General features: G+C 34.6%; 3 protein-coding genes across 3 annotated transcripts; 2 read left to right on the top strand and 1 right to left on the bottom strand.

Moving 5' to 3' along the window:
* Positions 1 to 638: 638 nt before the first annotated feature.
* Positions 639 to 1,877, bottom strand: LOC104751375 (pathogenesis-related protein 5). Its single transcript, XM_010473305.3, has 2 exons — positions 1,759 to 1,877; positions 639 to 1,511 (listed from the first exon to the last, which is right to left on the bottom strand). Exons 1-2 carry the CDS (start codon positions 1,805 to 1,807, stop codon positions 838 to 840), a joined length of 723 nt encoding a protein of 240 aa, XP_010471607.2. The 5' UTR covers positions 1,808 to 1,877; the 3' UTR covers positions 639 to 837.
* A 3,868-nt stretch (positions 1,878 to 5,745) lies between these two features.
* On the top strand, positions 5,746 to 6,545 carry LOC104753848 (protein LURP-one-related 15-like). Its single transcript, XM_010476041.2, has 2 exons — positions 5,746 to 6,066; positions 6,154 to 6,545. Exons 1-2 carry the CDS (start codon positions 5,782 to 5,784, stop codon positions 6,433 to 6,435), a joined length of 567 nt encoding a protein of 188 aa, XP_010474343.2. The 5' UTR covers positions 5,746 to 5,781; the 3' UTR covers positions 6,436 to 6,545.
* Positions 6,546 to 8,067: 1,522 nt separating this feature from the next.
* Positions 8,068 to 9,218, top strand: LOC104751374 (protein LURP-one-related 15). Its single transcript, XM_010473303.3, is given in 4 exon segments — positions 8,068 to 8,431; positions 8,535 to 8,652; positions 8,655 to 8,761; positions 8,983 to 9,218. Coding segments are annotated over 4 exon segments (630 nt in total). The 5' UTR covers positions 8,068 to 8,152; the 3' UTR covers positions 9,109 to 9,218.
* The last annotated feature ends 3,116 nt before the right edge of the window (positions 9,219 to 12,334 follow it).

Genomic DNA, 12,334 nt, shown 5'->3' with positions numbered 1-12,334 from the left:
TATTAGCATGGACTCACTTGCATCTAGATGACATGACATAGGCCATGTTCTGATAACTGTCGCTAGTGACCCACTTTCCACTGCTTTTAAGGACAAAAAATAGAAGGAAAAGATGAATTATCTGTCATCATTAATCACATCGACTGTTTTTCTTTCAGGGGAAGGATAAGAGTTCCGTCGCTAAAAATTCTAGCAATGGGTTTTTGGAACCAGCGATGATAAAAGTGATCACCGGCGACAGCTTTTCTTTTCTCTCACCTCCATTTTTCACTCCGCTGCCTTTTATATTTGTGTCGCTGGTCGCTAATGTAGCGATAAGAAAAAGAACAGAGCCATAATGTTAATTAAGAAAACGTGAGATGTCTTCTCCCTCTCCCTCTCTCTCTCTTGCATCACCTGCAAAAAGACGGTAACATCCTTTTGGGACACTAGCTAGTGGGTTCTATGTTATGTCGATCACCGACAAATTAAGTTTGGTTCAGATGGAAACTTCCTTTACGGTACCCACTGAATCAAACGTTAGAACACCTTTTGATTGATTAAGAATTTTAAGATATTACTATAAGTCAAATAAATATGTGAGTTTCAGTATATATATATATATATAATGCAATATTAGTAAACGGGACTGTAGATCATAGAAGTAAATTATTCTTTGTTTTATTTCTTTAAAGTATGCAAAATCACATGATAGTGTAACAACATGAATATTTAGTAAAAAGCTTTAAAAAGGTGGAAGAAGATGATTCAGAGTCATCATCTTTCCTTATTTATCTTTCCGTACATAACAAGCAATAGAAACGTGAGGGAGAAACCAGACCGGAGCTTTGTTTTTTCTTATGGGCAGAAAGTGACTTCGTAGTTAGCTCCGGTACATGTGAAGGTACTCGTCTCGTCGTCATAAGCGTAGCTATAGGCGTCAGGGCAAGCCCTCTTAAAAATCCTCGAGAAGTCCGTGGGAGGACAAGTTTGTGGCGTACTGTAAGCTCCACGGCAACAGTATTGATCCGTCTTAAACGCTTCACAGGCGCTCTTGCACGCCACGACATTGTTGTCAGGACCCATGACCTTAAGCTCGTTAGGGCAATTCGCGTTGAGGTCAGCGACACAGCCTGCGTACTTGCAATCTCCGGATCCTCCCGAAGGCCTTATCCCCAACTTAACATTGTAACCGTCGACAAGGCTCACGTCGTAGAAATCCTTCCCGCCATCGCCTACGAGGGTGAATTCAGCCAGACTTACGGGAGGAACTCCGCCGCCGTTACATCTTAGACCGCCGCAGTCTCCGGTGACGCATCTACCGTTACCGGCGCCGTCAAAGCTACATCCGGTACGAGCCCAGAACCGGCCTGACCATCCTGCTGGAGCTGTGAGCTGTCGGGAAGCACCTGGAGTCAGTTCAAATCCGCCGTCACCGAGCTTGGGTCCTTGGCCCGCGAGAGTTCCGGCCCAGACGGTGGTAGGGCAATTGTTCTTAATAGTGAAGACGGTGGCGGAAACGGCAATGCCGCCTGCAGTTTAAAACACAAAACCAAAACATCAAAAATACGAAACTGTGTAAAAAATTATGTTTACAATATAAATTGTGATCGAAGACGATGATCAAGAAAAAAAAAATCATGGAAACGACACTTAAGAGACAGTATTGAAAATTATATTCCTATGAAAAAACAGGTGAAGAGTGTAATAACGTAAGGAGAAAGATAACACATAAGTGAAACTAGAAAAACAAAGACAGAGTTTGTTTGATGTTGTTACTTGTGATGAACACGAGGAAGAGAATGTTAAAACTGGAGATATTCGCCATTTTTTTCTTTTCTCGTACGTATTTTTGTTGTGTTTCTGTGCTGTGGGTGATGATGAATGCTAATGGCACGGATCCTCTATTTATAGATGGGGGGTCTGAGCCTTCGAGGGGTAGGGGTGTAATTAATGTTATCAATTTTAATCAATTAGAATTTTTGGTTTCTCACTTTCTTTGGTTCTCTGAATTTTCTCCTCACTGAATTTTCTTCGGCTGTCTTAATTTTCTTTGCCTTAATTGTTTTTTCTCTTTCATTAATTTACTGTAAGTTGGTAATTAATTGAAGACTTGGTTTTGTGATGCACATGCACTACCCTAAGGACCTTAGGCTAAGGTTTAGTGACCAATGTGATGTTATACATGATTTATGATCCGCTAGTATGAGACCCAAATATATTTGTCTAATTGTGATCCACGAATATGAGATCTGATCCGTATAGTTATAGACATGTTTTTTGTTGTGATATTTACAAGTTTTAGATCCAGAATGTCTTTGTTGTGATCCATGCACGAGTGTAAAACCGGAATATAATAAGATCATACTTATTTTTGCTGTGATACTCGGTAACTCTTGAGATCAAATCAAACCATTGTTGACAATTTCCGTTAAAAATCACGATAAACGATTTTCCAACACGTGAGAAACTATCTTTCATTAGAACAGCCATCACTTATATGTATATCGTTTTGAAGTTTCCATTTCATTTTTAATTTCACTGCTAGATTAATTTATTTTTTCAGTAAATTTAAACGTACCTCTGTTCCGCTAAATTGCACCGAGAAATATTAATTTCATAAGTTTAAAAGTGTGGTTTTGGAGTTTTTTTTTGCACACAGACTAACAGTATATATTCCTGCATAATCTTTTATATCTTCTAAAATAATATTAAAATGGAACTTCGTTTAAAAAATCTCTATATAAAAAGACATTAATTGATGACATAAAATTCAAGTGATATATAAAACAATGAAGGCGAGGGATTTCTAGTTTATCGGAAGACTTTGAAGATTATTACGAGTTGAGAAGCCTGAATGCCTGACTTAAGACTTAGAGAAATGGGTTCATAAATCCGAACCAACTTTGGGTCCGAGGAAATCTTGCCGTGCGGGTGGGGGGCTGCTTACTTTGAACCCTTAATTTCATTAATCAGTGAGTCAACGTTGTTAGGCATAAAAGCTGCCGTGTGGTTAAGATCATCAACGACGGCTTTTTTCAAGCACAAAATTATGTCTTTTTCGAAGAATTACAGAAATGAGTTTTTGTATTTTTATTGGAATACAGTTCTGCGTGTGTGTGTGTGTGACTGCGGAAAATATTCAGAAGTCAGCTGATAGAGACAAAGAGTGATGTGGCTCTTCTTACTAATTAAGAAAGACATCCAACATGGTTCATAATCAAATATTATTAGTCTCACTCAGAGTTACATGGTCCACACAGTTTTTATGCCGTTATGATTCGTAGTACCTAAAATTTAATTAACATTAAGATATGTTTGTAAGATTTATAAAACAAGAAAAGATTATAGGGTTTTGAGTGGATTTATATGTTTGTGATTGGATTAATATGCCAAGAGGCTTAATTACAACTTCATGCAAGTTCTTAAACCTATTATACAACAACAGATGGTCTTATTTACCTTTAATTAAAGAAGGATATATATGAAAGGAAATGTAAACTTGGATGATATTTCAAGATATATTTTTTTATTTTTCCATATCTTAATAATTATGACAGTCAAATTAAATTTATCCATTAACATTGTTAGATTTGGGTTTGTCAAGTCTTTCCCAAACCAAAAAGGTAAAGAATGTTCAAAGTTGGCTCTGTCAAAATGATTTTACTTTTACCTAATCAGATAAGGATAAGGAGATAATAGAAAACAGGAGATGCTATGCTCAGAAAAAAATTATCCAACTTAGCAGTTTAAGAGCGGCGAGCAACGGTCTTCTATATATCTACCTCTCTCTTATCAGCTGCAAAAAGAAGGTAAGAATCCTTATAGGGAAAAATAGATTCTACGCTTTGTTGATCACCGACAAAGTTTTGTTGTTTCGTTTTCGTTCAATGAAACTTCCTTTACTGACTCATTTTGACAATCAGGGGTTAGTTACCTGTTGTTGTTTCTAATTCAATGAACGTAAGAGTTTCGCAGTTCCAATATACCAAGTTCTGTTGCTCGATGATAGTTTCGGAATGATATATAGATTGCTAACAGTGACAATTTGCAAGACACACAGTTTTACATAAAAAAATGCAACTAAGACACACAAGTCAAATATAATGAACATATGAGTTCTTTATGCTTGTAAATTCTTTTTTTTTTTTTTTTTGAACAAAATGTAAAATTTATTCGAAAAAATACTTTATTACATTGATTGCAGCGTCTTGTTAAAAGAGTTTAAGATTCAAGTTTTGTATAAAGTTCTAAACTTCTAAACTATCTTGATGCAAACCATGATATCATGCAGGCAACATATAAATTCTTAGTGTATTATATTTGTATGCAAAGAAAGAACTGTATGTACAACAGAGTTATTGTTTTTTTTTAACTTCATTACTAAAATCTCCTCTAAAACAACCAAAAGATGGTGCGAACTTGTAATAAGTAGCAAAAGAGACCAGCATATATACTTGGAAACAACTATGTGAATATAAGGCCAGAAAATGAGATATATGAATCAGTGCTGTCCGAAATGTTACCATTGCAAAAGTTGCGATGCACTTGAGAACAGAGAGGTTTCTTGATAGGAGAAATTCCTCTGAGCACTGAAATCACTGGATATGCATGCCATTATAATTTTCGTTAAAACCATGAGTGTTTGCAGAAATGTGGCACTGTCTACACAAACTGTGAGTTAACGGTCCATTTCCGGTTAATGGGTCAGAGTTAGTATATGGGCTTCAATGTTTTGTTTCAGGCCCAGGAGAAGTCTAACTCGGTAGAACCTTCAAGACTGGTCAACACTCTGCTCCTGTCCTCACTTGGAGTGTACTGGTGCACTGAATCATGATGATGATAAGGTTTGTTACGCCTAGCTAGGTTTGATGAGTGAGATGTAAATTGCATACAAATTGCATATGTATTTGCAATTTGCAAACGATCTGCATTCTTTTGATTTAGATAAAAATCAAAGCAAAAATGCGAATGAGCTAGATGAGTGTGTGTAACAACAGAATACTGTACTTGGAAAATCTTTAGAATGGAAGAAGATGATTCGTTTTCATCAATTCATCATCATCGATCTTACTTATTTCTCTTTCCGTACATAACAAGCAACCCAAATTTAAACCAGCGCTCCGGTTTAAGACTGGGTAGGGCAAAAAGTGATGAAGTAGTTAGATCCGGAAGCGTCGTCTTAAGCGTAACTGTAAGCACTAGGGCATGCGTTCTTGAACATCGTCGAGTAACGTCGGAGAACAAGTTTGCGGCAAACTAAACGTCGCGCAGGCGCTCTTACACGCAGCTATACCGTGTGTTGGTTTGACGGTTAATCTAGTCAGAGAACAAGTGTGTTTGGTCTTTTACGTACATCGTCGAGTTTGACGGTTAAAATAGAATATCGTGGGTCACAGTTACGGATTCGTAAATGGTAAGTTGACAGTAGGTAATAATGGTGAAAAAGCATGCCCAATTTAATGTTTTTTCTTTTAACTTAATTAGAACAAAAAAAAACATCAAATCAAAAGAGATGTGAAGACACATTCGTGTGAGGTTCCGTTAGAAAACAACCCACATTATTCCGAGCAAGTAGAAACGGTCTTCTCGTAGGGTCTGCATGGTTTACCAAACCAAATTATTCTTTTATTTTGAAATAATTTTGAAAGAAAAGAAAACTCTATACAATAAAGTTTATAGTGCTCGTAGACTTAAAAGTCAACATATTCGATCCAGATAATTTATTTTATAAATTAAGAACCTTAAACCATGCAGACCAGAAAAAGAAAAAAACATTTCAAAGCAAAGCAAAACAAAAGAATGCAGCAGCCCTATGTGTACGCTTACCCACAAGGTGCTGGCGCTTCGTCTCCTTCGCCTCCACAACCACAATCGGGAGTGATAGTGGATCCGAAGTACTGTTCTCCGCACCCAGTAGATCTGGCGATCGTGCGGAAGTTGATGAAGGTAACGGACGGTAACTTCGCGATAACGAATGTGGACGGAAACCTGTTGTTCAATGTGAAACAGCCGCTTTTTTCTCTTCACGAAAATAGGATCTTACTGGATGGTTCTGAAACTCAGGTCTTGACTTTGCAAAGGAAGGTACAAATTAAAAACTGACCTAGCGTACATATATAACTTTGGATGTATACACAAATAACACAACTAATAAAGATTTGGTAATTACAGATGATGAGCAGGCATGACAGGTGGCAAGTGTTTAGAGGAGGCAGTACAGATCAGGGTGATCTGCTATACAGGGTGAAAAGATCGCCGATGCGTGAGCGAGAGGGCAGACTTGATGTGTTTTTGCCTCACAACAAAGACGAGAAGATATGTGATTCCAAAGTCAAAGTGAATAGGCACGAGCGTTGTTGTGTCGTCTACGCCGGCGAATCTGACGACGCCATTGTTGCCAAAGTAAACAAACTATCTCTTTCCTTCCTTCCATCCCAAGTAAAAACCAAATAGATGATATTATCAATTACCAATTATACCAAAAATACAACATTACAGACTGTTATATTGAAAAAAATAACTAATTATTTATGATGGACGATCGGTCCAATTAGTGATGAGTAGTTGATTCGTGCCACGGTTTTTTCGTTAGTGATCAACAAACAAAAATCCATTTTCTATGTCAACGTACTGAATTGAAACTTGCCCAGTGCCTTATTAGCATATCAACAGCAGGTACTTCTTGTGATTTGTGAGTATGATATCCGTACCTTATAAATGTATTTAATTGTGATAAGTGAGTAATTAAGAGATACAAATAGATGTGTTTGCTGTGATCCGCGAGTATGAACACCAAATAAATGCTAACTGTTGTGATATATCGAGTATAAGAACCAAGTAGATGCGTACAGAAACGTGATTTGCTTCTTTGAACGCGTGAAAGCTCGGATACTAGGGTTTAAACTTTAGATTATATCTCACTTTAACATACAATCTCTTGTTCATAAATTTACTCAATATAGAGAAAACTAGTTAAGTATTTTTGTTAACTTTATCTAAAAAAAAGTATCTTTTAAGTTTATCTGAAAACAATAGTAATAAAGATAAATAAAAAACTGTTCTAAAATCTTTTGCTATGTAAATTAGATGATTATCCTAGTTCAAAAATATATTACTAATTTCCGTTTACCATAAAAAATAGTCAAACAATATATGACACTCAAGTATAACGTATTATTGCAACTATTTCATTACAAATTAAGTCAAAATAAATAATTGTTAAAATCAATTATCATATTATGACAAAATTGTTACAAAATTATGTAACTATTTAACACAAAATGTTATGCTAGTCATTCATACCAATTTGGGACTATAGCTTTGTCACTCTAATGGCACAAATTGTGACTCATATATCCATTATAAAATTGTAACTAATTTACGATTATGTATTAATTATCGAATCATCACATTTGTTACGATCAATAATATCGTCACATTTTCGACATTAATTGTGACATAATTCGGTTCTGATTTAAACCGTCACAAAATTGTGACAAAATAACTACGTATTTGTGATAAAAATAGTTAGTCGCAATAGCGTATTTAAAGTGTCACAAATTTGTAACGTAAAATTTTCATCATAAACGTTCCTCTCAATAAGACTACATGTACATGTAGGAGAAAACACTCTATGCCTTTATTAATACGTAACTGAAGTGACGATGGATTTCTTTGAACTTGTACATCATGAATTAATTAAGGACCCTTTCGTTCATGACTCAATGTTTACTAACCAGAGTTATATTTGTCTCTTAACTCAGTGTTACATCGTCCACAAGGTTTTGATATATATATGTGACCATGATATCTCGATCTATATTTCCCTTTCTAAGAACCGTGCTAAAAACATATTTGACAATTCTGCAAGGAAATCTTGGAACAATAAGAACCTTGAGCCTATATATATATATATATATATCTTCACGTCATAACCACACAAAATTTTATTTATCTTGGAACATTTTCGAAAGAAAGAAAAATATATACAAGATTAACTAAGAGGTTTATGCCCGTAGACTTATGTTTTTTAAAAGTCAACATATTCGCTCCAGATATTTTTTCTATAAATTGTAAGAACCTTAAACCTAGCTTCACCAAAAAAAAAAGACATTTCAAAGCAAAACAAAATAGAGTGTAGTATTATCCATTTTGGAGAAGAAAGAAAATAATGCAACATCCCTATGTGTACGCTTACCCTCAAGGCGGTGGCTCTTCGGTTCCTTTGCCTCCACAAGCCGGAGTGATAGTAGATCCAAGGTACTGCTCTCCGCAAGTTATAGATCTGGCGATCGTACGGAAGCTGATGAAGATAACGGACGGTAACTTCGTGATAACGAATGTGCACGGAAACCTGTTGTTCCAGGTGAAGGACCCGTTGTTTGCTCTTCACGACAAGAGGATCTTGCTGGATGCTTCTGGAGCTAAGGTCATGACTTTGAAAGGGAAGGTACAAATTAATAAAAAAAACAGATTGAACGTACATTACATAACTTGATATGTAATTATACAGCTAGACTAGGCTTGGTTTATTAATACTATCATCATTGCAGATGGTGAGCATGCATGACAGGTGGCAAGTGTTTAGAGGAGGGAGTACCGAGCCGGGTGATCTGCTATACACGGTGAAAAGATCGCATATGCTTCAGCTTAAGGCCAAACTTGATGTGTTTTAGCTCACAACACAGAGGAGAAGAGATGTGATTTCAGAGTCAAAGGGACTTGGCACGAGCGTTCTTGTGTTGTCTACGCCGGCGAATCTGACACCATTGTTGCCCAAGTAAACGAACTCTCTTTCCTTCCTTCCATCAAATTCCCATGCATCTCACTTTGTTCTTAGAAAGACGGTATTTTACATGGACAGGTTTATATCATATTTTTTTCAAACATATCGAATTAAGTTTTTTATTTAATACATTTAGTAATATTTTTTTTTTTGACTTGATAAAATAAAAACACTTATTTATGATGGAATAAAAATGGTATGGTTTTGAATGGCAGATGCACGAGAAGCACACGGTGCAAAGCGTTTTCTTGGGAAAGGACAATTTCTCCGTCACTGTTTATCCAAACGTTGATTATGCCTTCATTGCCTCTCTCATTGTCATTCTTGTAGAAATTGAATAAAATTCTTGTGTATAAATACGTTTGGAAAGCTATTCCTGTAAGACAACCAATTCTATATTTCTAACGTTTGTAAAGCTATTTTTGTAAGACAACCAAAACTTGTCGACCAAGTAAGTCATGAGTCGGTCTGGCCCAACAGACAATACGTAGCCCACTAACTAATAATTGCCCCCAATACCTCCTTTCAAATTGGAGTGTGAATGTTGAGAATGCCCAACCTGGATATCAACGTATTGAATCGAACCTTGCCCAATGCGTTTATTAATACATCCGCCAACGGAGCCGTTGTAGGCACATCAACTTTTGTAATTCATCCATCCTTAATAGCATCAAATCAACTTCTACATGTTGTATCTATTCACGGAAAAGTACTGGATGTACCGTATTGTGATCAGCGGTATAAGATCTAGGTAAACTGTTGTGATTTGTAAGTATGAGATCCGTATAGATGTATTTAATTGTGATACGTGAGTAACAGATTCAAATAGATGTGTCTGTTGTGATCCACGAGTATGAACACCGAATCAATGCTTATTGTTGTGATTCTCGAATATAAGAACTAAATAAATGCGTACGGAAGAGTGATTTGCTTCTTGAACAAGTGAAAGCTCGAGTCCTGGGGTTTTTAGATCATATCCGCTCAGTGCCGGTCCAGCAACATTGGACGCCCAATACCAAAAAAATTGTACTTTTAAAATGAGGTATGATAATATTTTCTTTTAAATTGTTTTTCCAATACAATTTTTTAAATGGGGCTTCAACTCAAAGCAATTTTTAAAATGAGGTCTCAACTGAAAACAAATTTAAAAAATAAGGCATTTTAAAAGAAACTAACTCTTAAATTAAGGCCTTATAATTAAGAAAAGAAACAAAAAATCTTTACAGAATGAACTTCAGAAAATTGAGGCCTGATACTTATGTATCATAGGAATGTGTCCAGGGCCGGGCATGTATCCGCCATGAGCCATCTAAATATGAACCCTAGAAAATGTGATATGACGACCATCACTCACAACTCACACAAAGAGCCGTGCGCCGAAGCTCTGGTTAAACCGCAGTTTTGAACTTTCTACGGGTGCAAATGGTTGCACAATTGAAAAGGTTGAAGGAGTTGAAAAAAATTATTCAACCAACTTAGCTTTCACCATTTGAATGGAAGAGGTCGAAGAAGTTGGAAAAAAATATTTAGCCTATTCAACCTAAAAATTTGAAAAAAGAAACTAATCCTACAGTAAAAATGTTCAGCTTATTCAACCACTATTTTGGAAACGAATGAGTTGAATTATATTCAACCTAATTTTTTTCAACTTAATATTTCCAACTCTTTAAATTCTCTCATTCTGAGGTAGAAAACTTAAACACAATTAAATAAAATTATAAATTTTAATTTGGTAGACAAAATACAAAAAAACAAAAAAAAGTAATAGAGATACTAGAAATGGTTCTTGTTTGAAAATAGATATCCAGGACATACTCTAGAGACAAGTTTCTCCTCATTAATGGTTCAATTTTTATGAAAATAAATTTTAATTAAGTTACTAAATAGTAGTATTAAAATTAAATAATGTAATATAAAATTTGTAAGAAACCTATTTGAGTATCTAAACGACTGGAGATGAATTTATCATTTGTTTTGGTGTGAAAGCGTAGACAAAACTAAACAGTGCGTGCCGAATATTCATATACTCATGAATGGGCTCATAAATACTTGTACATAACTTTAATGGCTCGATGTTAACTATACCCAGAATTCTAGTACTTATTTAGTCTTTTAACTCTAAAGTGACATCTTCCACACGGATTTGATCTATATATGCGGCCATGGCTTGTCAAACATTATTTAATAGCTGTAAGATTGATAAGGTTTCTTCAAGTGGGTTGATGAATTATGACAATATAAATGTATCCTTTTTTGGTTTTGGCTTTTCACTAAGCCTTTCTTGAAAGGTAAAGAAAGTTCCAAGTTGGTTTCGAACAAATTTAATTAACATGAACTCACTGGCACCTTCTCAGATTAGGAAATAAGTTGACATGGAAACAAAACAAAAGAATGTTAAGACCATATGGTCTCTCTCTATTATCACCTGCAAAAAGACGGTAACATCCTTTTGGGACACAAGTGGGTTCTATGCTTTGTCCATCACGGACAAATTAAGGGTTCGAATCGTAACAACGTATTTGGTTGTGCGGGGAAAGCGGTTTAATAGTGCGGTACAGTTCAACTGCGATACGTGTGGGATAAAATAATTTGCGGCACAAATGCGGTTTATATAGAATAACTAGTATGAAATAATGTATGATTGGTGAAAAAACTACTAGCGGTATTGTTAATAAGATTTTTTCAGTTGTTAATAATTTTCTTTTAAAACAGATATTTTCTTTTAAAAAATATATTCAGTTATATACATTTATATATATATATATATACAAAATTTGACAGTGATATGAAACTGTAGAAACTAAAATTTATTGTGAATTGATTAGGTTAATTTTTTTTAGTAAAATAGTGAAGAAATAACTCTCATTTTTAAAAATAATTGTTGTAATGAAAACTATAATTTTCTTAAAATCTTTTGAAATTTAGTTGAAATATATATTATACAGTTTATATGATATAACCAAACCATAAATAAGACTTTTTTTTTAATTTTACTTATTTTTTATAAATCTGGTTTTTTCTGCTAAAAGTAATTATTTTTAACTTAGAAAAATAATGAAGTAAATCATAAATGAGATTTAATAATTTAAATTAAAGAAAATCTTTAGCATATAATTACTTATTAAAATATGTGTTAATTGTTTAGCTTTCTTTTATTTAACATAAATTAAATATTTTAAGAAAAAAATTTTGCTTTTGGATATTCGTTATTTGAAATACGCTGGGTAATAGGTAAGTTAAACAAATATTGAGGTTCATGTGTTAATATCTCACCTAAGAAACCGCAACCAGAGTTATTTTTCTTTTTTTCTTAAAAACGCAAATTAACCAAAACTATATTGATTAGTGTATAAAGTAAATTTTAGAATAACGCACTTTGAAAACAGCATTATTAATGTCACCATTCAACACCTAAGTTTTGGTTCACATGAAAATTTTCTTTAGAACATCTCCATCTGTCATACTAACGAGGTGTCTTCAATTAAAAAAATAATAAAATTCAATAAAAATAAATATTTATTCCATATACAGATGAAATCTGTGTCTCGCCATTGACAATTTTAGATC

This window comes from Camelina sativa, chromosome 16, assembly GCF_030686135.1.
Source record: "Camelina sativa cultivar CO46 ecotype springtype chromosome 16, ASM3068613v1".
Classification (NCBI taxonomy): domain Eukaryota; kingdom Viridiplantae; phylum Streptophyta; class Magnoliopsida; order Brassicales; family Brassicaceae; genus Camelina; species Camelina sativa.
The sequence above is the reverse complement of the archived record's forward strand: the minus strand, read 5'-3'. Positions and strand labels throughout refer to the sequence as shown.